Here is a 27,335-nt window from a genome sequence, read left to right as displayed (position 1 = left end):
CATGGGCCCAGCACCACCACACCCCTCAAACGTGCCGTCCCTCACTGTGTGGTAATTGAGTGGCGTCTGAGAAAACAACACTTGCAACTATAGCAAACCTAAAGTGAATATAGTTCTCTGTGACACATGCAATCGCTATGAATCATGGGCACAAATATTAATTAGCTCTTGGCATTTCACAGCACTGTGGGGGCAGAGCCTCGAGAGACGTCTGAGTTGCCTCTTGGTTATATACCTTACATTACATACTTTACATTTATACAGTGCATGTGGAAAAATGAAGTAACTCCATTCTGAGTAGGAATCTACAGTGCTGTGTGATAAAGTTGTTTGTACAAAAAGATGCGAAGTGTTCAGATGCTGAGTCATACAGCAACAGCCTTGAAGAATTACAAATAATTTGCTAGATGAGTGTTTCAATTTTACAAGCTCTGTATAAAAGTGAATCTTGTTCAGTTTTGCAATCCTTTTGGTTCAAAGGATGTGGTTATCTGTCATAAAATGCCAGCATGATTGGTGTACACAATTTCAGTAAGCTGGTAGCTTTTTTCTACTTTGCTATATTTCTAGTGATAGCCTTAAAACACTTCGGTAACAAACAGATATTATGCCATTTGTTAGCAAGTATTCATGGTATCACTAGATTTTGTGACAAAATTGTTCAAATCAACAATGAAACATTAATCACAGATTTGAACTTGAAACATTAGGAGAAATAATGTTAAAAAAGAGAACAGGCTTTGTTTTTCACAGAAGGTTGTTAACACTGTGTGCTATAATCTTGAGTTCTCCAGTAAATACCAGGCTGTAGAAATGTGTCTCTTGGTGTCCTCTCTAAATAAGAATTTGTTCTCAATTCACTGGATAAAGGAACAATAAAGAATAGAACTCTGTTATGAATACAGAGTGAAATTAATGGAATGTGTTTTATTTTAAAGTGATTTATATAATAATAGTTTAATTGTATTTCTTAATAAATGATATAAAGTTATTAATAATTTTGGAAAATGTTCTTCTTTTTCGTTGTCAGCAATTCCAGATGTGCCATTATCTATTCATTGAAAAGTGATATGGTATATTTTGAGCACGTGTAACATGGGCTCCTCAATACACGTTCTAAAATATTGAATATCGGAAAAGGTTTAGATGAGAAACAGAAATTGAATTCCCACATATTCCCTGGTGGTAGGTAAACTCCCAAGTCTGTTAGAAAGTCACTGAACTGATGCCATGTCAGGTGGCACAGCTCGGCAAGGATACCATGATGCTGTGGCTCCTGTAAGCCACTTGACTGAGGGCAGCGACAGTGAACATTGTGCTGGTGGGAAGTGTGCAGAAAATAATGGCATTGGAAACAAATAGTGGTCCCCAGATTTATAATTACTTGTTTCTTGCTTCTCTCCTCAGCCTCACTAAACTTTGGTCCTAAAAGCCAAGATTTCATAAACACACAAATACATTATTCTCAGAAGAAATATTAAGACGTACTGTACCGTACATGGCTAAAGACAGTGTCATTACAGTTACAGTTCGCACTAAAACGATAGCTGTCCGATATGTACACATTCTGGATCACACAGTGTGGAAATAATTTAGTTGTGTGGGCTGTTCCCTATGCTACAATGTCTGCTTTACATTTTAATGTATAATTTCTCATTTTCCTTTCACACCAGATACCTCAGTTCCATTTTGATTCTCCATTCTCGATAAGTATCCGCTGTAACCTTCACATTGAAATTCTCTGGCTGTCCTTCTTGATTCCTCAGTTTTACCCATGGGTTGTAAGCATGCAGCAGTGTTTAGAGTAGTGGTTAAGGCCCTGGGCTCAACAGACGGGGGCTGTGAGTTCACATCGTGGGTGGGATGCTGTGGTTGGTTGTAACCATGAGTAACTGTGAGCAAACAGCCCTGCTGTTTAAATGGTTAATCTCTAGTTCACTGTTGCAAATGAGAATTTCTCCTGACTTTGCTCATCTGGTTAAAAAGTGCAGTATGCCTTAATGTAATTCAGTCTATTGTTAAAAGATACTGCAGTATCAGTGTGAGGTTTCAGCTCTCAGTAAAAGTCAGTGCATTCCTACTATGTTTCTGGTCTGTGCTCCCAGGACACTGACTCAGCCAAATCGCGTGCACATATATTAGAATATGCGCCTGTCTGAAACAGCTCAAGGTCTATTTTTTCATGACGTGAACGTTCAATCTCTGTGACATGAGACTGATTTTGTGGGCTCTATTGATTTTCTTGTTCGAATCGCCTGATGATCTATGGCTGGCTTCATATGCCCATTCTAGGCTGCCCCTCTGACTCGTTTGTGCTGTAAAACACATTGTTCCGAAAAGATGATTTCAAACCATTTAATTCATTTATATCTTTTTTTTTTACACTATATTGTCTATAAATTGTAACTGTCTACAGTACACGTAGAATATATAAAAAAGATGAAAGCGCATCCAGCCAGCCCAATACATCAGGGTTACCAATGTGAAATTAATGTTTCTTCATCGTGAACTTATGGTACAGTACCATCCTCTTGTAAGAGATAACTTGACTTTCCTATAATTCATATTGTGAGAAGATACTGCCTTCTTACGGCCCTTCTAAAATTGACTTAAAATCATTAATGAGACTTCTGTGGACATGGAGAGGCTAATGGATGAGAAGCTTATTTCTTTCTAAGTAAAAGTCCCTATATGCTTGGTGGATCTCAATTTACATAATGAATAACTGCACTTAGTTAAACGGTTCAAAGTCTTTATATGAAAATAATTATGCATTTATATGCAAAGAAAGTGTACCTGGGTTCATAATATAATGACATCTATTATATAAAAAGATTTGTTCTTAGATGTACATGAGCTCAGTACTTGCCATCTGCCTATGCCTATCTCTTTTGTTAGCTGGTCCTGCTGCAGTAAACTTTATGACATCCCTAAGAGACACAGATATTTTCATTTTCAAATGTATTTGCAAAAGAGCATATTTTGTAACTGATATGTGAATTTAGTGCTTCAGTGCATTTGTAACTATTATAGGACACGTGTTATTATAAAAATGCTTACAACTACTGCAGATATGAACACACAATTGTCTCGACTGCCTTTTTTAATTTATTGATCCAAAATGTTCTCAATAAAAGGGAGAAAAGGTGATGGTTTATTTGTGGTGCTGTTCTCTAGTTTTTGGGATGTTTTTTGAAACTCCTCCTCCATGATGACCAGCTCCTGTTTTCCTTGGGATGTGCTTGATAATGGAAACAACTTTTGATGGCATGTGTCCATGTAAAAGTGTTAGAAAATGTCACGCATGACCGGTGAGGAGGAGAAAAATTACTGTACTGTTAGTTATTTTTAGCTATTCTACTGGATATTACATCTCGTAAGATGTAATCTCACTGTAGTTTTTGTTGTCAGCACAAAGCTATTATCCATTACACAAAAAGGTGCATTGATTGAGGTAATCTTGAAAGGTCTATGAATTTAGTATGAAAATTTAGTAAAAATAAAATTCTAGAGCTTCATCACAGAGACGCAGTTGGAATTAATTAAAGAAAAACATGAATTTCTTAGAGAGCTTCATGCCTGAAATTGAATAAGGAAATAAAGGTGACTGAGGTATGAAACTCACAGAATGAATGGAGGAGAAGATTTCTTTGACATTCAAAGTATCAGCTAAGAAGTGTCCACTCACCAGTTGCTAATGTGAATGTACTGTATTGCAGATGAGTGCAAAAATGTTTATTTTCAAATATCTGCGCTCATTAACCACAATTCTACAATTACGTTCATGTGTCTTGATTATTATATTTTTATGTCACAGCTCATGATTTACGTCGTAAACAAAGGGCATATCAGAAGACTCAATTTCACTTGTGTAAGTGGTGGTTCAAAGGAGTGTTTTTGTGTTTGCTGTGAGTTTTAAAATAAGCAATCTGCTTTGAAAATTAATTTTCAGATTCTCTGGCATGCTTTCCCAATTCTTTCCTAAGGGTGTAAATTATGATTTAAAATAGGGATAATTATTATTAAGAAAGTAACTATCGTGCCAATGAGTTGTGATATAAATGGATATGTAAATATTGCATCCCTCAGTAGGGGAACTACAATACTCTTGTATTTAACTTACTGTCTGACTTGAAGAATATAGGGCTTTTTAAAAATGTTAGATTTTGACAAGTGAACCTGGAGATGAATTGTGAAATACTGTAACTACTGTGAATAGTGTAATGTGTGCAATCTACAGTAGATTATCCAGTTTGTCAGGTGTGAGAACAGCAAGCATATCAAACAGTGCAAATGGAAATAAGCTCATGACACTGTGACTCACAGTCCTAGATAAATGTTTTCAAATGATAATCTTTTAAAGTATATCTGCAGCAACTAAAGATTCACTTTACGTGTTAATTTGTAGCTACAGTATATATGTTTATAAAAACTGTGCATCTAAAGAAACATACTTGTAACTGCAGCAAAATCCCAAAGTTACTAAGTCTGAAAAATGACCATTTTTTTTTGCAGCAGATGAATTGGTGTACTTTTTATTCTAAAATCCTAATGCATAGAGTTTCTTTTGATGCTCAGAATATATATTATATACGTCTGTCTCTACATATAACACATACAGTATTTCCCCAAAAAGTGAAAGTACTTAGTATTTGAAACAAGATTTTTCACTAATTTATTATTCATAACCTGTACTTTTTCACTAATGCCACTTTTAAATAAATTGAACACTGTTCAATATGTTGCCTACTAGTGCTGGGTTTTTCCTTTTTGCTGTGATAAAACTACATATATAAACATATATTCAGCCTAGAATGTGGGAGTGAAGATTTTCTAGTGAATTAAGCACTTGAGTTTGTGTCACTGTGGCCCTACAGAGAGTATGCTATCATTTATTGCTGACCAGGTACAGTATGTATTTAACACTGTCAGGTTTGTGTTTCTTGTAAATCTGCCCTTTACTTAGCAATAGTATTTGAATAGAGGCATTGCCACAAAAGTACTGGCACTACCCATTGCAAAATACCATCCCATGTAAATGAAGGTAATATTTCTTTTACACCTAGAAGTAGAGCGTTATGTGATATTTGCACAATGGAGAAAAAAATAAGATGACAGAGTAAATCCAGATTTTTTGTTTCTAATAAAGCACCATATCTTAATTTCCAGGAATGCAGGCTCTGGAATGGAATGGAATCCCTCTGACTGGCAAAACATACGAAGAGGTCCAAAGCATTGTGAGCCAGCCGTGTGGGGAAGCTGAAATCTGTGTAAGACTGTGAGTTGCTCCACATCTTCCAATTTCAGTGCTATTTTCTTGGCTTTTTTAAATAGAAGTTAAACATTCTGATGTTCAAATAACCATAAAGGAGTTTGTTCTACACAGATGAGCACTGGTATAAAATAATTAGAACTTTATTTCTTCCGATTTTCTGTAAACTGTTCAGAACGAGCAACTTTTGCTGAAGGAGGAGATACAGTACTTGATGAATAGCTAACTTCAGTTGTTAATTAATAGTATGAACCTGGACGAATATAGGTAGAGTGACTAACTACTGCATTTTCACAAGAAGGCTCACCAGTGAGATACAGTATTTAATTGCAAAATACACTCTTTCTAAAAGTAGTGACATCAATTTTGAGTCCAAGTGGGGAGCTGTGTCAGCATGCGTAGGCTGCAAAGGAACAAGTAAAGGTGTATTCCATGCTGAAAAGAAACAAGGGTGAAGAAAGTTCCACAGCTGAAACATTTTAAAAACTGTATTATTTTTTACTATAGCACTTATGTACGGGTATTGTTTAGTTGATTATTTACTCAACTAAACAATATTGTATTGTAGTAATACTGCATTGTAGTAACAGTATACTGTATAACAATATACAAATACACAATACATTACATTAGTATGGCTAAAGTTCCTGCTACACTTATAACTAGAAGTTTAATAGTTAAAGTTGTGCCTATGGGGAAGAAAGACTGCGTTTGCTTTAATAAAACTATATTAGATTGTGCTATTTAATTTTACTTTAGGTCCTCCTGGATATGTATTAGAAAACAGTTTATAATTCTGTCTTGTCTGATGCACTGTAATTGCTGTAAAATAACATCAGATTAAAAAAAGGTTTTATCATCGTTTGCAGTAGAGTACATCAGATCGGACAAAAACATGAACTGATGTATTTAGTACAGTTTTAGTACGGTATTGTGAGTTGCATAAGTGTACTACAGTATATAAACGCTATTGTAAATACATTTATAATACCCAGTTTTGCTGGATATGGCTCAAGGAGCTAAGACTACAATTTGGATTCTAGTGCAGCTACAAAAAAAAGCTGAAATCAAATCAATTGAATAAGGTTTAAATGCTATTTTTCCATCACAATGTTTTTTTTCCACGATCCTTTGAGATTCTGATTAAGTATAATTCTATGCATTTTTTCTACTACCAACCTGAGTGAATTGTAACAGTTCAAAATGGGCCATACTTAAGAGCTGTTTTCTCTTTTACCAGCTCTCATTTTCTCATAATCACTGAATATTAAACTAGATCAGGAAAGCTGTTCATGATTTTTTTTCTCGCCTTTGTGTAAGGGACTTGAATATGCTGTCGGATTCTGAAAATCCCCAGCTTTTGGAGCTCCATGACCAGACAAATGCTGGTAGGTGGAAAATGTTGACATTAATCCCAGATAACATTGTTTCCCTGTTTTATCATTGTTCACCTGCTGTTGCTTTTCTCTACATTTATAGGAGGACTACTGATTTCTTAGGGGGGGTAGATCTGTACTTGTGTGCACACAAGAGCATTAACGCACCTTGAGAGATACTTATCAGGATAAACAGGCTCGAAATGTGCTGAATGAGAACTGTGAAGCAGTAGAAAAGTTTTTAAGTGTTCTATGTTTAATTCTGATCTTCTAACACTAGTCTGACAATGTGACAACCTGAAGAAAGGATTAAATAGAAAATAGAAAACAGACTTTAAATAGTGCATTTATGGTCCCATGGATTGCAGAATGTGAGGTGATTACTGAAATAGCTATAGAAAATGTGATTTTAGAGGTGGTTAAAGTATCCTATTTTACCACTGAGATTACAGAGTCTGTAAGTGTGTTTAATAAGTCTTGAAATTTGTTAGATGTTAGATTGCTTTTCCTTAACTAGTGTAAACTGTTATATTAAAAATGCTGTGTTTCATGGCACAGTTAAACTGAACCCAAGTATTGAACAGCTGAAGCACTACTAGATGTTATTTAAAAGAAATAAAATAAATAATTGGTTCTATTGTGTTCTGTTTTCTGATGTTTTTATGAATGAAAACGTTTGCACAAGCAATTGAATTACATAGGCAATGCACAATATGATTCCATTTCAAACAACATTTAATGATTTGCCAATAATTTGTGTTTGCGCAGGAGAAAGACAAAGGTCTCCAGGAGTTGATCCTAAGCAACTGGCAGCAGAACTGCAGAAGGTTTCTCAACAGCAGGCACCTTCTACAGTCATGTCAGCCACAGAGAAAGGACCCCTCACTCATTCAGGCACAACTTCGGCCGCCTCTAGTGCTGTCCCAAGCCCTGGTCAGCCTGGCTCCCCCTCTGTCAGCAAGAAAAGACACAGCAGCAAGGTGGGAGTATTTTGAAATGTGGGCCTAGTGCTTAGTGCAGTCATTGTGCATGCTGAATTAGACTGTGTAAAGTGTAAACCACAAAAACGCAAACCTATTGAAACAAATCAGGTTTCTGTGAATGACTGACAAGAAAATCAGGATTTTCAAAAAGTTATTGCAGTGTAAAAACAGCAGGACTAAACCTGTGAGTGACAATTTTCTGCAATTATAAGCAGATTTTCCCTGAGATAAAGATTTAAGCAAATGACATTTTTACATAATTTGACATTTTAACAACTCATCACATTTACAGTATAAGACGAGGTTCCATTTCTACAAGAATTTCATAGCAGCTGTAATCGGAATTTTAGTTCCTTACATTTATGAACAAAATGTTGCTTTTTAAGTACCTCATTTATGTATTCACTTACTGTATGTGTAGTAAAATATGCATACTGTATACAGTTATGCATTTTCACAAATTCAGTAAGAGTCACGTTTTTACAATGAAAAAATATCCCACATGAATTCATGAACTCACAAACTCTTCAAGTATCATTAAAAATGTCATATCAGAGTGAGTAACCGCCTTGCATGACCTTTAAGAGCAAAAAACTTAAAGTAATCATAATAATAGACATCTTTGCTTGTCCAAAGATAAAAATAGCTGAGTAGTGTACTGCTGTTCTTTGCCATGTTTAAAGTAAATGTTTTTTAAAAAAATTTAAAAGACTGAAAGCAGTCTTAGCTCTGGAGTCAAGGAGCCAGGTTTCCTCCACATGTACAGTATCTTCTGAGATCCAGTAAATGCTTTTCTTTCACCAATCCTGTTCTACTTTGTGGCCAATGAAATGACAATACCCTGTACACTAGCTTTGCTGAAAAGGGTTAGTTACCAAATGTTCTTCCAGTCTTCTAAACGTTTCAGTGTTCTACGAATTATCTCTGCATTTACTGTCCAAAAAACTTTCAGGCCTTAAAAAACACTCCTGTAATACTGCAGCAACTTAATCATGTCTTGCTTATTCAAATGTATTTCAAAGAAACTTTTTTTCCCAAATTCAAATTCCCCCACCTCTTGCAGGACAGCCAGGACAATTTGTAGTCAAGGCAGACTACAAGTACTCGGAGAAGTCCAACAACCTTTGTAGGACTTGCAGATAAAAATCTGCAATCCTGTTAAATACATCACTCAGACCTTGTCTACTCTCAGCCAGTGACAGACAGAGCATGCTCTGTCTGTATTCAGTGTAACGCATGCAAACAAATTGAACTGTACCGATGGAATCTGATGAACTAAAGGTCTGGTGGGCTAGGTACAGACTGACTGATGCAACAAACATGAGGCAGCTATATTATTAACATCCCTGCTCTATAATTTGAGGGAACGAACATTTCCACCTCTGACATCTACCCTTGATCTTCTCTACCACCTTGGTCCATTTCTTCTGCAATTAAGCCACATCTAATTTGCTACTTTATATCACTAAATACTGAAACCTCTCTTTAACCTTACCTAGGCCCTGCTGGTAAATCTAGAATCGATTGACATTTTTACCCTTGGCCCAGTCAATCTTTGCATTGGGCAGTTTCTCAAAACATTCATGATATTCCTTAAATGTACTTTAAGTACCGATATGTCATACTCTGACTTCAATCACTGCATTATGGTCTTGGGAAACAGCCAGTCCTGTCAATGCCTTCTGGTGCTCATTGACAAGGAGCTTCCTTGCTAAGGAGTAAAGCATTTCTGACAGAGAGCATCCCTGATGAATCTATTGCTTCATCTCGAATGTGGTGCTTAACGTACCAGTGATTTTCAAACCACTTAAATTGTCACAATAAAGCAACAGGATTTTCTTATTAAAACACAAACAGAATGTAAAGGCTTTAAAGAACTTCCTATAAGTCCACTGATCAACCCTGTCTAGAGTTGTATGTGGTCAAGGGACATGATACTGGGATTGAACTAAAAAAAATTGGTGACAGTCATAATTACCTTGTTCAAAAAGAGGTAATCAAATATGAAGCTATTGGGAATGTAGTAGGATTGATATGGATGCATCACCTGCTCTGTCACTGCCCTATTTTTTGACACTTTGAACTCATACTCAACTATTTGACAGATCTTTTAACCTTCCCCAAATCCACTCAGAGCAAGGATACTGGTGTCCAGTTCTGTATAGAACTGAAATGCCTATTCTTAGATGTCACAGTGATTAATTCCATTCTACTTTATCAACTTTTTGACCAATTTTAAGAGCTAATGTGTGGATGCCTTCATCTCTGCACAACTCTGGAAGCATGACTTCAGTAGTCCCAAACGTCTACAAGCCCCTTGTTTGCCTTTTGGGCTGTAGTCTATGGGTCACTGGGTCTCTTAAGATCTTTGCCTACATCTCTCTTAAGGATTTATTTCTGAACATTATTTGCGTATTGTAGAGAGAAAGACTGGATGGGTACTTTTCATACATCCCCACCACGGCTATAAAGAAAAAAACATGTTTTTTGTACATCTTTCCCAGAAAAATATTTCTACAATTTTGATCTTCAAGTAAATCCCATTACATTAAAAAAAACAGTGGAAACTCAGACTTTACATATCGGGGTAGTACAGTTGATAGGAACAACTGTGATCAGAAAAAAACATTTGCGATGATGAAAGCAGTTTTAAAAATGTCAAATTATGTTCAGGTCTGTAGAAACCATCCAGTCTGGCCAAAGAACTGCAATTCCTAGTGATCTCCATCCAAGCATAGTGTCTACAACTAACATTAAATGTCCTCTGTACATCTACCAGCTGAAAACTCTTTAGTAGTCTCAGAAACTCTATAGCAGACTTCGAGTTTAAATTGTTATGACGTTTGCTACAAATGTTTTTCTGATAGAACTGTTATTGTGTAATGACTCTGTGGCTGACTGCAAGATTTTATTTTTCTACATCCGCATACGGCAAAAGATTAAACCAGAACTGCAATTTGAGTCAGCACAATCACCTTGCTGTTCTCAGATGACACATGGCTCTGTTTCTTTGTAGTCCCGTCAGATTTACCCGTTAAAAACATCATCTTCTTCTGCCATTTCCCAGCCTTCTTCCATGTGAATGTCCTATCAAACACTGTACACAGTCCGATTTAATCCTTGGGAATATGGATCAACTGGCTTAATCTTTCTTTGAACTCTTCCATAAACTCCCTACTACACCTCTCAAACCATAATTGCTTGCCGAACACCCCTATCACCATCTACACTATCATCACCAGTAAACCCTCTTTCAACCTCCCCTCTGTCATGTGCCACCATTTCCTGGCAAGTAAAGAGGCCTGGTGGTATACTGTTTTCTGACGCAATTTGCTCCCTCTTGCTTCCAATGCCTATACCGTCATGTCAGCTTGTCCCAAGTACTTCACGTTTCTTACATGTCTTGACTCAGTATTTGCTTATTCAGGACAGAAAAAAAAGAAAAGCGTGGTTCTTACCCCAGTTAGCTTCAGCTGGTGGCATCCCCTTGAATATATCCTGGAACTGGCTCAGAGTTGTAATATCCCGACTCAGAGTTGTAGACAAACACAATATGGGTTTAAGGGTTTGGATGGAGTAATCGGGACTAGACAAACCCTATGTAAGAGACATTGTAGCTGTTCAAGGAGATGGACATTGTACAGGGAATACGAGACCCCATATAAAGTTATATATCTTTGTTGGATACCCCTCTGGACTGTAGAGAAGAGACTTAACACGCTATGCACCTTGAGCACACTGAACTTGTTACTATTGAGCAGCTCAGTTTTTCACAAAATCCGGGCCAAACACAAAAGACGTGTGTTAATAAATTAATAAGTTAGTATGATACTTGATCGAATTGCTTCTTCTTGTCAGGGCAATAAAACCCGCGTTAAAATCAAAGATCTTAGTGATCACCGTCAGATTATGATCACAAATAGTTCTTTTTGGTATACAATAAGCCTGATTTAGAAGCACGTGAGATTCCTATAGTCTTGAGAGAGTTAGCCAATGTCTTGCTCAGTATATTGTAATCTAGAAAACTTACAAGATGCCATTTTTAAGACACATAAATCTCCCTCTTGGGCAACACTAAAAACTAAAGCTGCACAGCAAAACCTGATAGGTAGTTCTTTGTCAAGAATGCTTTCCTCAAGAACTTCAGACAGGTCCCTCCCCATAAGATGCCAAGAAGCCATGCAGACCTTCCTCTCCAGGGTCACTGCGAGTTCTTGAAGGCCCAGATCTTTCTCAGGCTGCTACTTCTACCTCTTTCTGAACGTGGGCCAGACCCTATAGGAACTGCCAGACTCTCTGCAGCTTCTCCACAGCTCCACCCGGTACAGGTCCCATATAAATCTGTATTGCCTCAGGCCCTTTCAGCTGCTGCACAGTTTGGGTCTTTAAGCAATGGAATACTTTCCGCTGAGCTGCATTTTTCTTTTTTCAAAAGACAACCTGAGAACATGCATCCACCTATTAGATTGCCTGGAATCTAGACAGCTTCAATGCACCCTGTACTTGTGCATCCAACAAGTCTGCCAGTCTTCTCTGTTTCACCATCAGGCTTACAAGCAACCTGCAGAGTTCCTAGGAATTCGGTGATTTGTTGCTCCAGAAGATTAATGACTCTAGCTGCACTCTGTGTCATGTGTGCATTACTGCTGACAAAAACATCTTGCCCACATGTAAGCTACAGTACATCCCACCACTGTCTCCGTGAAGGAAAGACTTGTTTTTATCCTATCGTTAAATACTATTTCCAAATCCACTAGGTTTAGGTTGCCAGACGATACATTTAAGATTGACCTTACTATGGTCAGAAAAAAACAACTAAAAATGCAGCAACTTGCTGCCAAATTTTGTTGAAATGTACTGTATAACCATATCTGTCCAATTTGGCCAAAGATACCAGACTGGGAGTCTTTAGTTGATGTGATCTTTTTGGCAGCTAGCTGGGGATTACTCTAGATGTCCAGCAGTTCATGTCTGGTCTAGGGTGTGGGTCTGAGCTGCTCCTCCCTCACGAAAAGATATTGGGACAGTAGCTAAGTGTAAGTAAGCATAAATATTGAACACAAAACATTGCTGTATAGCTAAATTCTTTACTTTTGCCTCTTATTAATCTTTAAATTTGAAATACCAGTTTTATTAATACACAGCAAACAAATTTCACTTTGCTGTCCCAATTCTTACTCTTAAATTCTTAAATACTTACCAATTGCTCATTTTCTGTTAAGATCACCAACAACAAACTACATACTGTAAGCTCTGCATCCCAGCTCTGAGTTAATGCACTTTTTACATTTGGAAAAAAATCCAGTTACAGAAGTGAGGTGGGTCACACCCCTCTGATTGCTCTAAATCAAGACAGTATAAAAATCTGTTACAGATACATAATTTACAGAAGTACATCAGTACAGATTGTTACACTGGCATAGGACCCGATCTTTTCATAGAGAGTGCCGTCATGCAAGCTTGGAGCCCACAGGCGACCAGGCTGGGATCCCTAATGTGGCAGAGTGATCTGCACATGTTCCAGGAGAATAAAAAAGAATGTCATTAAAATAACACCCATGTCTCGCTTCCCACCCCCATAGCTGACCATTCAAGCTGATGAGTAATATCCGTCTGTGTTTTGTGCACAGAACTGCCACGTATGCTTCTCTATACGAGACACGAGACAGTCGATGAGAGCTGCTCTTTGGACTGCATCCCTACACCCATCTGCAATACATTGAGAGCCTACGTGCTAAGATTGTGCATTAATAATGTGCAGACAAAAGCACACTGCCGAACACTAAGAAAGAAAAACAAATAACTCACTAAGACAAAAGACATGTGACGTCAAACGTTTTAAGGGAACTTTCACAATTAACTCACAAACAGGTGGAGACTGGGAAAATAATCAACTACAATGACACCTGCCTGCTCTCACCATGTCTAAATATGCAGTACAGTACATGGATATTCTCCACACTGTACCCTCCTCTCATCTGCTGACTAGCTGACACCTCATAAAATGTGGAATTACAGTACCATCACTTCTACTCACAGAGCTGCCTTTAGTTATAATTATCTCTGCATAATATCTTCCAGATTGAGCTTTATTGGTTTTAGGTCTGTGTTTCACTGTTAATTTTGGAAGACTAGGTTGAGTTTGTCAGAGCCTTCGAGTTCATGAGTGTTCACGTTTGTGAAGAAAAGGGTTCAGCTCTTATAGCCTCTCAGTGTAGAACTAATTCTGAGTTTTTTCTTGGGTAGAAATGTTAAATTACCCAGGTGTTTGTTTCATTATATTCCCTTGAATTCTTCTTTTAACTTTCTATCCCAAATATCTTCCTTTCGGATTTTCTCTGACCTCTCCCCCTTTCCATTCTCTTTAAATGTTCCTGGATTTCTCTGTGGATCCTTTTTCCAAAACAACCAATGACTAGATGCACTCTGCCAGGTCTGTACAGATGGCCTTTGCCATGGAAAGTTTCCAGTGGCCGAGAATGATGAAGCATCTTCAGCACACCATGTCCTCAGCCATGTGTTGTGTTGGCATTTGAAGTTATTCAGCTTTTTTCCAGTGCTGTTAAGATTCCTGACAAGACTACTAATTTGGTCCTGATCTTCCATTCATTTCCAGAAGGTTTTTAAATTTTTTTTTGGTAAAGGTGCTGTTTAGGTAAAGGTGCTATTTCTACCAAAGTCATTTGTGCCAACGTGGAAACACAAAAACCTTTGTTGCCTTAAAAAAGAGTTTGTCAACTCTTTTTCGACCCTGGAGCAGCATACTGTTGTCATTTCATGGTTTCTGTTCCAGAGAATGGAATCTCCAGCAACCACCACTTCTCTCTGGTCAAACTGGCAGTCATCGTAGTTGAGACAAGGGTCTGAGTTTCAGGGTCAGTTAGTGTCCTGAAGGCTCCTCCACTGAGATCCCAGTCAGGTCTTAGACTGGAGATAAGTGTTGTTGAATGATATCATTTGGGTGGTTGAATTTTACTTCCTTTCCTGGGACCAACTTCTCTTAGTTACTTTTTCCATGGTGTTTCTATCCAGGGTGCATATCGCTCTGAACAGTGGTATGGATTGTCCTTCAGGCTCTTGGATTCCTTTGGGCTCCTTTAGTTGTTTCTCCAGTGCCTTTGCTTATACAGACTCAAGGAACATATTTTTTAGTATTAAAAGTGTAATACTGTGATGGACTCACCTTCCTTCCTGGGTGCATCCTGCCTTGTGCCTGTTGCTTTCTGGGATAGGCTCTGGCCCCTCCGCGACCCTGAATAGAAAATAGACGGATACAAGTGTAGTGTTTGGATTTTTCTTTTCTACAGATGCCTAAACACTTCAGCCTTCCTGTCCACAATCTCCACAGAAACAATGGGTCATTTTCCTTGCTGGTTCTGCAAGTAGCCAAAGTACAACTACACTCACATTTATTACAGCTACATGTCTCCTTGTCAAGTTTGACACATAGGTAGGTTTCCCCTTGACTTAGTGGCCAAGTCTGTTCCCAAAAACTGCTTATACATTTTAGTAATTCTAGCAACAATGAATCACTATACAGTATACTCCCACAAAAGAGAAAAATTAACTACAGAAAAAAAAATTATTCTCAGAATCACTCAGCTCCAAACATGCACCCCCACACTCCCAGCCACAGAACAGACCGGGCTTGTAGGCTTGTGGTTTTCCACTTATATTTGTACCATTGATGAAGATTTGTAATAATGGTTCAGTGTCTTGTGTTGGCACAACTAATTACAGCTTCAAGCTGCAAAAAATAACATGTGTCACCTTTTAATTAAAATGTTTTCCACCATCTAATATTGAATCTTTGTTAACGTGTTGTGCTGTTTTTTCTGTACCGACACCTTCCTTTTTAAGATGACTGTTTCTAGCCCGTAAATAATGAATTGCATTTGTTGTGAAATGACGAGTATTAGGAGTGAAATTGTAGACGGTCAGAAAGGGTATTGCGAGAAGTGGGTTTGTGATAAGCAGATGCAGAAACCAATTTCTGATTCCTTTGGTTGCAGGTCTTCTAGGAAATTATAAAGTTTTGGGACAAATCTCATTCTGGGTCAGCTCCATCCATCTCGCGCACACATGCACACACAAAATATAGCATGCATCACCTTTTCATTTCAATGATTTCCGCCATCTATTACTGAATCCTTGTTCATGTTTTGTGCTGTTGTTCTGTACTGAAACCTTCCTTTTTAAATTGGATGTTTCTGGCCTATCAATAACGTAAAGTAGCTCCCGTTCAGCTGCTCTCTCATACTTCATGTCGTACTTTCACTGCGGTACACAATCTCGAGTCTGTGAACTGACCTAAAAATGCATTTTTCCATCATCAGTTTATATCTTATTCCTGTGGCTCAAACGTCAATCCCTGCAAGATATCTAAAAAGTGATGCTTGAGGGGATTTTTTATGCGTTATGCATTTTTTAAGACAAAATATATTTCTAAATTTAGCTCCCCAGTAACTCTTTTTTTTATGTCAAGCTTTTGCACACAGCTTACGCAGAGGGACTGTTATCTTTAGACATATTTTAACATTATGTTTTAAATATTTTATGTATGAGTTGACTGCGCCCAGTGTCTCTGATTAATCTTTTGCTTCTAGCTTGCTTTGTGGAAGGAGATAAAATAAAAACCTCCTGTTTCATGGCTCTTTATGCGGGTGCTGTTGATAGTGGTGTTAAGATTTTGAATTCAAAATACATTCAAATTTGAGTTGCTGCATCTGGAGTGCAGGAGATATTTGCTTGTGCAATGAATACGGCAAACTTTCACTTATTCTATAGTAAAATGAAATAGATTGCAGAGGAACCAAGCAATCATCCATATCTGACAGGTACTGTATCTGATGGTGTCCAAATTACACTCGCTTGCCATTATTCAGCTGCTAGTGCAAACCAATGCTGAGCCATGTGGCTCAACCAAGTTTATTGCTTCAAACCATAACGTATGCCTACACATGTACAGTATACCAGTAGTAATTCTTCTGTCTCAATATTTTTTCTCTTAATTACAAGGAAATATTTTTTCAGCACTATAAACAAGCTGGGTTAGCTAAAAGATGATCATGCACAGTTTACAATGTAAGGAATGCACAAGAATAGGGGAGCAGAGAACATCTATATTATTTTGCCTAATAACTTTTTAATTATCTTTGTTTCACACAGATAGGTGAGCTCATATTTCACCTCTGTGGTAAAAATGGACATCTTCCACCATCTCCACCAAACACACAATGGAAATGATCTGTGAAACTGGCATAATTTATTTCGTCTAAAGCCTTGATTTTCCTAGGGCACATCTTTAATTACTATTATGACTACACAGGTGATAATTATTCATGTTCGTAATCCATGTAGGATTACATGGAATACGTACAGTGTGCAGTTTGTGAGTTTATAGTGCAAATGTGTTGATCTGACTTTCATGGAATTTCTTCCAGCCTACAGAAGCAACAAAGTCCCAGTTACACCCAATCACTGGTGAACTCCAGGTAAGTTCTGTCGTAGGCAACTTCAAATTCGTTTTTTAAAAGACTTGTAAATTGATACCAGCATTCAAGCTCTTTTTAAGCAATCAGTTGTCCAAATGTAACAGATTATTAACACATAATTAACTTATACCATAGGTGTTAGTCTCTATGTTATTTTTACCAGAAGCTTAAGGACACAATGTAAAACATTATTACTTTTGTGTAATGTGCGATCAGATAAACATTTTATAGATTGACGTCACTGGAAACACAAGCCTTCTGCACAGCAGAGATCTGAAAGAGCTCCCAGGACTCCATTTTTGGAATCACTCATTTTCCTTTTTCCTTCCAAGCTTCAAGTAAATTATGACAAACATCTTGGTCACCTCATACTTCATGTTCTACAAGCAAGAAACCTTGCTCCCCGGGACAACAATGGCTATTCAGACCCTTTTGTGAGAGTGTATCTCCTACCAGGAAGAAGGTATGGATCATGTTCAGAAAAGTTTACATTTGACTTCTTTATTCTTTGTTGTTCCTGTAATTTGAAATTTCAAGACTCCTCCCTTATTATCTTAAGATAGGGTACTTTAAAAAAAGCTTAAAAAACAAAAGCTTGTGTTATACAGTATATACAGTAGGACCTTTTTCATCTTGGGGGGGGGTAGCTGTTTTGCCTTTGTTGGACTGAAAAGAGATGTTTCCTAAGACCGAGAAATCAAGATGTGGGATCATGCCAGGATATAATTAGAGATTTAGCACCCCACAGGGAGGTGTGAGGAGCACTGATGTGTTGTGAGTAAGTGCTTCAGAGCATTGCGCTGGTCCTGGGCCCCTTAGCAGAATGTTAAATATAATATCTGTTTTCCACAAAGATAGTATCAAAGGACCTCATTTCATTTGTAAGACATTAAAATAAGTTCTATGATCTTCAGAAATGTGTGGCTGTATACTGTAACAGTTTAAGCACATTTTCTTGTTCATATAACTGTTTCGAAAAAATAAATTTCTCACTTTCTGAAGGGAACTTAGAATGTATAAATTCAGGTTCAATGGACAAGGACTGGCACAGATATGTCAATAGTGAAGATTTTTTTTCTTTTTCCCACTGTTCAATTATTGTTCTTTTTTGTCAGCTCATTCTGGATAAAGTAATATTTGGATTAAGATCTCAAACTGAATTATGAATTGGAGGACTCTACTTCAGCCATAGCCATAGTTCCCTTGTGTACTGTATCTTGATAATTCTGCATATCAAGTGTATCATTCATACACCTGAGGATTTTTTTAGTGGTAATACAAACTTTTAATAAGCGATAATCTGAAGGTATACTGGAGCCTTAAAGAATAATATCAATTTTGCCATATTGCATGTCTTGCAAAACATTTCACTTTATACTACTGGTGAATTGTTAGAGTCTTTTGTACCAAAGGTGTTCCCAAACAATCAAATTTAAACTTGATTGTTTAAAGGATTAAAGTAACTGTAATGTTTGTGTTTTGGGTATTATTTCCTGTTTCTCTTTCAATGTTTCCTAATTTCTATTAACGTTTTTTGAAATTATGAAAAAAATTAGAGGCTTTTAAGGTCAAGGTCTGATGTGATATTTGTTGTTTCTGGACTGAAGTACAGTAAATAATGCGGTCTTTGAGCAAACCACTGACATTCAACATTCAAGCACCCCAGCTGCTGTTTAATGGCAGCCACATTACAGATCTCTTGTTAATGTAAAGACAGTATTTCCAGTCTTCCCAGCTGTTAAAGATGTACTGTATACTGTATACCTTGCAGGTATAGTTTAATGACAGTTCTCAATCACCTCTTGCATCTTTCTCTCTACTTTCCTCTGATTTTTTTCTCTTGGTTTCTCCCCTCTTCTGCTTGTCTGACTTTTTTTTTCAAATTTGCTTTTGCTGCAAACCTTTGGATCTATGCAGCCAAGTCATGGTTGTCCAGAATGCAAGGTAGTGTGGTGCTTCTCCTTTTTGTTTTGCTTGGTCGCTTGCCATTCTAAAATACGATTCTCCCTTTAGTACGTTGGGCTTCCATTTGCTGAGCTGATGAGTCATCAAGTACAATTGCTGCTAAATATCATATTTAATTCCAACTGCACACCTTTTAATGCTGTTATTGGCGGGGTTTTTTTGTTCTTTGATGTGCTATGTAGTTGCAGTGATCATACGGTAAGGAAAACAAGTTCAGTAGATGATTGGTATCTGAAACATGTCGTAATGTTTTTATTTGATATTAAACTGAAGTTTCTCTGAAAGCTGACTTTATTTCTATATTCTGCTCAAGGGTACTGTATCTGTCTACCTGTCTGTGTACTAAAGTAGCATGTGTACTATGTACTGTATCATGTATCATCATGTACTGTATGCACATGTGCTCATACTGTATACTGTATATTCATAGAAGAAAGTGATATTCAGGTTATTAAACAAGCAATTATAGTACAGTAAAACAGATATTACATTAAATGTATTTTAACAAAAGTGAATTGCAAAAAGAACAAAACTATTCAGATAAATTAGTTATAGCATTAGAGAAAAACTTCATCACAATGCAGTATGTAGAAACATCAGTCCAAGATGATACCAGATACCAGAACAAGATAAATGCTTTACCAGTTGGACAAGACCAAAGAGTATGATCCAGGGCTAAAATATCAATTTAAAAGGCAATTTAATATACTGATAAGGTAACACAAGTAAATCAGTAATCTTATTATGTACAAGTGGTCAAATTGTTTGGTAGTCTGAATTATACAACAGCATCCATTATTGAGAAGTACAACTGAATAAATAAAATAAATCAACTAAGACGAACATTCATGAAAACAGGAAGACAGATGTTTCAGAGCTCCAAATTTTGGCAAACCACAATGTTAAAAAAACACCTACACAGTTGGGCATCAATAAACACACTCGAGCAAGAGCCTCTTCTCATTGAAGGAAACATGACAGACTATATAGCTGCTAAAAATGTAAGATGAATGTAATCCATACTTCAAAAATAAATTTTGTCTTCAGAGAAGGAAGAAGTTTCACATGGAGACAAAAATGAAAGATCTATAATCATAACACTGTTGTGCTTGTTAGTGTTAGCACTATCGTGGTTTGGACCTGTGGGAAAGCACCAAGACATGAAATAAAGGACCTGAAATAGATTAGATAAGATCACTTTATTGGCTAAATACAATTTCTTGTATTAGGAATTTCTCTATTTTCACATAACCGAACTTGCTCTCCATGAGACACACAGACAGGGAGAGAAGCTGGGGGTCAGAGCACAGGGTCAGCCATTTATACAGCGCCCCTGGAGCAGCTGGGGTTAAGGGCCTTGCTCAGGGGCCCAACGGAGTAGGATTCCTCTGCGAGCCGCAGGATACAAACAGGAAACCTTCCAGCCACAGGCGTAGATCCTGAGCCACAGAGCCACTACACCACCACACTAGAGCCTGCATATCTAATGCAGGATAATAATAATATTAGTATTATTATTAATAATAAATATATATAGAAATATTTTTATATAGAGCCTTTACAAGTGGCTCCACAAAGAGTAATGGACCTTTACCAGTGGTCCCACAAAGAGTAATGGAACAGACACAGAACCAGTTAGATAAATGTCCTTCTAAAGAAGAACGTTCTGAGTCTAGTTTATACAGTAGGTATTCCCAAGCTTTTTTTGTACCAGTGATGCGTTCACTGAGGTCCTCCTCAGGGAGTTTGGCAAACAAACTTTTTTTTCTCTTCAACCTCTCTCTCACGCAAAGAAAAAAACACAAATTTCCACAACATGACAGTTGTCTTTTTTCTCCTTTGTGGGCTGCTCAGGATAAAAAGCAGTCCATACAGTAGCAAGAAAACAATTCAATTGGTAACGTTCATTAAGGTTTCAGTAGGGACTGCTCTCTACGTCATTACTCCAGGAACTGGTGCCAGCCTACAGAATTGTGCATCTAGTGCTAGCAGGCTCACATGGCCCAAGAAAAGGAATGAGATCCTGGATCAGCCACTAGAGTCACCTGACCTGAATGCATTGAAAGCCGACTCGGGTCAGGTGACCCAAGTATAAAGTCGCTTATAATTAAATTGTGTGCCAGTGGAAAATATTGTTCAGTATGTAGAATTTTTTTTGAATGAGCATCATCTGTCAAATCTAGAACAAAAACATTTACTTGTAACCAAAGCTGCCGGTGAAAGCCACACAATGTCTTGGCTCAGAGAGTGCAGATGTTTTGCCCACGCAGTATTATTTGCAGTGTTTTGTTATAAAAAGATTACCTGTAATGTATTACATTGTTTCTGTCCTCTATGGTTTTATTTTTCTCAGTTCCTTATTGTGCATAGCTTTCGCTGGAGGGTTAAATTTTGTTTACTGCGCATCTGTTGTTTTGGTTTTTTTTGGTGGTTTGGTGTAGTTTTTTAACGATTAAAAAATTGCATGTGATCTTCATGAAGCACAACAGTTTCAGCTGAAGCTCGGGTTTCTGAAGTTCTCAGAAATTGCGTCACATTTCTTCATATTCGATTTTAGTGCCGAGAACAAGAGAAGAACAAAGCATGTGCAGAAAAGCCTGAACCCAGAATGGAATCAAACTGTGATTTATAAAAACATTCATCTGGAGCAGGTATGCTCATCTTTGGCTGTTTTTCTGATCAATTGAAACACTGTATTTTAACACTGATTGTGATTTAGCTTGATTTGGTATTATTTAGCCATTATTTAACTGTGTAACTAGAAAGACTACAACTTTAATTTTATTCTGTGTTCTGCACATTTTACAATGTAGAGAGCTCTTTGAGATTACTTTTAAAGGTACTATGTTTAATGAAGTTTATTGCTTTTATTAATTGTAATAGTCAACACAAATTGTATCCATAAAAAAATGGATAATATTATGTCTTTGGTTTGTTACTGTGCTTACTACCAGAATAGCTGCGTTATCTGATGTGTTATTGCTTTTGCTTAGGTTACTTTTTGTCATTTTAACTAACTTTTGTCATAAATGTCAAAGGAAAAAGCACTGCAAGGACTGCAATGTGTTGAGAAGCATCCCAACTATACTGTAGGTTGTTCCTTTTATTCAGTCCTTTTAGAACATATCTTTCCCCTGAAGAATACAGTATATACTGAGATAACTGTCTAGATATGACCATATACTGTAAATCCAGAGAAAAGCCAATTAAGCAAGTAGGAAATAAATTTATTGGATAATTAGGGACAACAGAAATATAATTCTTTATCAATTTTGACTCAGTTTGCACATGGGAGGGCCAAGGCAATTTATCCCCCCTGTTCTCTGGTTTCCCATCTTCTGTTTATGATAGAACTTTGGCAATGTTAGGAAACCCATCAGCTTCTTGGATATCTCTAAGGATTTTTCTGAAATGTTACAATATAATGAACAGTAAAGTGAAAGTGCCGAAAGTTGCTCTCCCACCCATTCTGTCATTTAGCCATATCACCCTGCAACTCACACCTGGCAGCCCACTGAAGCTCAGCAGGTGTGAGCCTGGTCAGTACCTGGATGGGAGACTCCTGGGAAAGCTAAGGTTGCTGCTGGAAAAGGTGTCAGTGGGGCCAGCAGGGGGCGCTCACCCTGCAGTCAGAGTGGGTCCTAATGCCCCAGTATAGTGACGGGGACACTATACCGTAAACAGGTGCCATCCTTCGGATGAGACGTAAAAACGAGGTCCTGACGCTCTATGGTCATTAAAAATCCCTGGGCATTTCTCAAAAAGAGTATGGGTGTAACCCCGGTGTCCTGGCAATATTTCCCACTGGCCCTTACCAATCATAGCCTCTTAATAATCCTTATCTATGAATTGGCTTCATCACTCTGTTCTCCTCCTTACATGATAGCTGGTGTGTGGGGAGTGTACTGGCGCACTATGGCTACCATCACATCATCCAGGTGGGGCTGCACATTGGTGGTGGAGGGGAGCCCCCATTACCTGTAAAGCGCTTTGAGTGGAGTGTCCAGAAAAGGGCTATATAAGTGTGAGCAATTATTAATTAATTTATGTGCCTGTTCTTCCCTAGCTGAAAAAGAAGACCCTGGAACTGACTGTTTGGGATTACGACAGATTCTCTTCTAACGACTTTCTCGGAGAAGTAAGTTGCAGTTTATCATAAAAGAATATGTAATTTATGCTGCTAAAATGCTTTTTTGTGAGTTTTTTTTTCCACTATTAAAATTAGACCACAATGATAGTAGCCCTTAATTGATCATTGTACAATAGCTTTCTTCTTGAGTGGTAACACTCTGGACTAGGACTTTCACTGTGTCTGCCACATTTCCCCATCAGGGTGTGCCATTTTACCCACCAGGGCTTGCTGCTCTTATTGTGGTACCAAGTATGATAGGTTGGAGCCATTTGAGTAATGGCTCAGGGAAGTCTGGAGTTGTGGAGTCAACATCTCTTTCTGACGAAGAGTGCAGATAAAACTGGTTGGCCGAATGAATGTTTTTCACTTCTAGAGCATGTTGGTGGTGAGATTCTTGCTCTTGCCCCGGTGCTGGTTGATTTGCTCATGAAACTTCGCTTTGTTGAGTCTAATTCCATCTCCCCTCCCGGTGGTGTTTTTTTATACACCCCTGCAAAGCAGGAATACGAGGGAGTGTGGATGGAAATCCTCAGGAGCTTTCCTTGTTTCCATGTTTGTCAGCTCTTACTTAGAATTCCTAGTGAATAGTTAAACAGCCTAGAACTGCAGACAGCATTGACAACCTCTTGTGGGTGTCGACAGGGTTTCTTCTTTTTCTGAAGCTGTCATACCACACTGCATCCCAGAGAAGTCAGATAGAGCCTCAGAAGAACAGATGTCCTGTGTACTCTTTCAGCACAGAGGTCTCAGAAGTGGTAGATATGGGAAACACATGGGGACTAGGATTTTCAGGAATCTGACCAGATCATGACATTCAGTTTCCTCTGCCAAGTACACTACGCGAACATTATTGTGTTGCGAGCAAACTTTGAGCTCAACCAAGTGGCTTTTGAGAATGTCCAACTTCCCGCTGTGAGTATTTGGCATGTTTGTTTCTGCTGTTTCCCACAAGAGAGAACCCAGCCTGAAGATTGCTGAATGACTGATATCTGAGCACTTACGGTCTCAGCCATTGCAGGAAACTAGAACTCATCGGCGCTGCAAGGTCAAATTCAAATCTTAATTTCACAACCTGTGACTGCTGAGTAGCCATTGCTGCCAGTTCCAGAGAATCAAACCTCGTAGCTTCTTCCTAGTGGAGGAAGAAATGGGAAATGAGTCCAGATTTTTCCGTGTCCCTGCCACCTCAGATAGATCACAAGTGAAAATTAAATTAAAAAATAGATGAGGAAAACAACAAAACAAAAAGGGAGGGGAGGCGACAACAGGAACTCCAAGTCAGAGCTCTGAGTCATGTACAATAATCTCCTCTGCTGCTTAAAACTCAGAAAGTTGAAACAAGACAAATCCACTGAAATGAAGCTGATTTAGAAGATAACATTTAAGGCACTCAGAGAAATATTTACTGTACATACCATTTCAGTCTAACTCCTCTATTCACACAACAACAATTTCCAGAGTATTAATAATCTAAACATCTCACATAAACATCTAGTACCAGTTCTCCTTTGTGGTTGTATACAGTATATTGCATAATATTGCATATTTAGTGTATGTCTGCTCTCTTTTCAACTCCCTGTATGTTTTAGCATACTGTAAGTGGTAGGCCAGCAACCACACTTTAGAATTAAGTATTTAGTACTGAATGTCTGTTTTGAACATTTCTTGTTCAAAACAACTTTTTGATCCACACACCAATCCTAAATTTGAAACCCAATGTGGATTTTCTTTTGGTAGAAGGAAGAGGTCTCTTTTGATAAAAAAGTGGGTCTGGGCCAAAGCAGAGAGAAAGAACGAAGAGAGTACATGGAACATCAGAAGCACGGATTGTTAAAAGGATAACAATAATGCTGGGGTGGGGTAATTTAGTTTTGTACTCCAAATTCAAAGAGGTCCTAGAGGGCGAATATCTACTGTGTTACTTTAACGAATCTGTATTTTTTCGATTATACTTTTGATGTTATATCTTAATTAATATGTATTTTATGGCCTGTGGGTCTCACAAAAAAGGTATAATAGTGGGAGAGTTATTTTTCCATTTGAAGGTATTGCTGCAGTACATTTTGCAGAACACTTGGTGAAGATATGCATGTACTGTATAACATCCAGATGGCTCACTTGGTAGAGTTTTGTAGGGTGCTTGTAGTAACACAAAGGTACAAGGATTGATTCCTACCAGGTTCACCAACCCACACAGTCAGAGTGAGTCATGGCAAATTTCCTCATTGAGCAAACCTCCATCCTCAGATAGAATTGGCTAAGGTTGGTCTTTTATTTATCTAATGTGTATCTAATTTTCAGTATGTCATTTCCAGGTGCTGATTGACTTATCTAACACCTCCAACCTTGACAACACACCAAAGTGGTATCCCCTGAAGGAAGAGAGCGAGAGTATCGATCACGGGAGGTCTCATTCGGGGCAGAGCAACCAGGCTTCGCCAAAGCCATCGGTGATCAAAAGCAGAAGTCACGGAATATTCCCAGATCCTTCCAAGGGTATGGAGAACCTACATTTTCACCAAGCTTTAAAGTGAACATATTGCATATTCACTGTACACTCTGCCTGGAGGGTACGACACCCCTTATGTTGACCCTGGATGTGGCGTTGATTCGCAATGAATATGGTCAGGATCGGCGCCAAACCGGCCCAGCACTTACAGTACAGTAATGAATTAGGTGTGGTAGGGTGGCTCAGGGGATCCTCCACTGGTGACTCCTGTCTCAGTTGCCGGTGTTCTGGCCAGGGTGCATGTGTCTCAGAGGCCATGCGTTGCTTTTATTTTTCACAGCTCAAGGCAATTTAGAGAGTCAAAGAGAGTTGAGTTTAGACTATAGTTCAAATTTTACTGCATAGTACACAAAAGATGAAAACAATCGATATAAGTACTGTAAATGAGGTGAAGATTAAAAATAGCCTACTAAGTGAAAAACAAAAAATTAAGATGCATTCTGAACCCTTAATTAACCAATGTAAGATGTAGGAGCATCTGTTCGAAGGCATATATGTTATCACCAAGGAGCTGTCCTGAATTTGTTTTTATTTTCTATTTTTAAATGCAAGTAGTTTTCAGTCTGCTGTCAGACCCTTTTTTTTCTAAGTAAGCCTTGCTATGGCAACTAGCGACCCAGAAAATTGCAACTTGCCGTGGCGACACTCTTGAAGACACGTGAGCGGGCCGAGGCCCCGCAGAAGAGGGATCGAAGCGGCAAGAACTGAGGAAAACGGCGCGGTCTTGCGGTGTTCTTTCTGTGTGAAGCGAATCATGGACCTGTTGTTTTAGACATGCAGGTGCCCACTATTGAGAAATCTCACAGTAGCCCCGGCAGTTCCAAGTCCTCCTCCGAGGGACACCTGCGCTCTCACGGACCGTCTCGCAGTCAAAGCAAAACCAGTGTAACTCAGACGCACCTCGAAGATGCCGGAGCTGCCATAGCGGCGGCTGAAGCAGCTGTGCAGCAGCTCCGCCTTCAACCAAGTAAACGGCGCAAATAACTTCCTCAGCATGGCAGCTTAACTATCATCTGTTGCTACCTTTGTTCGTCCCCTCCTCCCCGCCCCCCTCCTCCTTTGTTTTTTGCCTCTCTACTTCCTGTAAACACAAGTCTGCTCACAAGTGTTCTGTATGTACCTCTCTGTGTGTCGTGAAATGACTTCACCGAGTTCACTTTGGAAAGTTTATGACCCTTTTTGTTTCTGAAAAGGGGAGTGAAACTGGCTGTTTAAAGAGTACCATTGCTAAACGCCATCGCCTCAAGCTGCCATTTGATGCCACCTCATAGGTGTGAGAATGGAAACACAAAGCCTTCCGTGAATGAGAAAGCACAAGCTTTCCTCACACGCCCTCACAGTAAAAGTCAGCTTGTGTTAAAGACTAAATCGAAAATGAACCTTAAACAGATGTACAGAAACAGAATTGTATTTTTTTGCTTCACAAGCGATACATTTGTTTTACTGTCACAATTTTCGTTATAAAATTTACGTTTCTCTATAGAACTATAGACTTAGTCCTTAAAGCAGAATTTATACAGAGTTTTCTATGTATACGCTAACTATCAATAAAGTTTAAAATGGTATCTTAAACAATAGCACAGGTAAAGCAGTCTTTTTTATAT

The 27,335-nt window shown here is 38.2% G+C and overlaps 1 protein-coding gene across 1 annotated transcript in view; it reads left to right on the top strand.

The window, feature by feature from the left end:
- pclob (piccolo presynaptic cytomatrix protein b) overlaps positions 1-27,335 on the top strand; it is an 83,004-nt gene that overhangs the window by 35,137 nt on the left and 20,532 nt on the right. Inside the window, exons 11-20 of the mRNA XM_088922621.1 lie at positions 5,170-5,278; positions 6,593-6,660; positions 7,417-7,628; positions 17,075-17,125; positions 17,458-17,588; positions 19,043-19,069; positions 21,648-21,741; positions 23,157-23,228; positions 25,538-25,718; positions 26,504-26,698. Of these exons, the coding sequence (XP_088778747.1) occupies positions 5,170-5,278; positions 6,593-6,660; positions 7,417-7,628; positions 17,075-17,125; positions 17,458-17,588; positions 19,043-19,069; positions 21,648-21,741; positions 23,157-23,228; positions 25,538-25,718; positions 26,504-26,698 (1,140 nt within the window). The remainder of the gene's footprint in view (positions 1-5,169; positions 5,279-6,592; positions 6,661-7,416; positions 7,629-17,074; positions 17,126-17,457; positions 17,589-19,042; positions 19,070-21,647; positions 21,742-23,156; positions 23,229-25,537; positions 25,719-26,503; positions 26,699-27,335) is intronic.

Source organism: Atractosteus spatula, chromosome 8 (assembly GCF_055471065.1).
Source record: "Atractosteus spatula isolate fAtrSpa1 chromosome 8, fAtrSpa1.hap1, whole genome shotgun sequence".
In the NCBI taxonomy this organism is placed as follows: domain Eukaryota; kingdom Metazoa; phylum Chordata; class Actinopteri; order Semionotiformes; family Lepisosteidae; genus Atractosteus; species Atractosteus spatula.
This window is presented reverse-complemented; position numbering and strand designations above follow the sequence as displayed.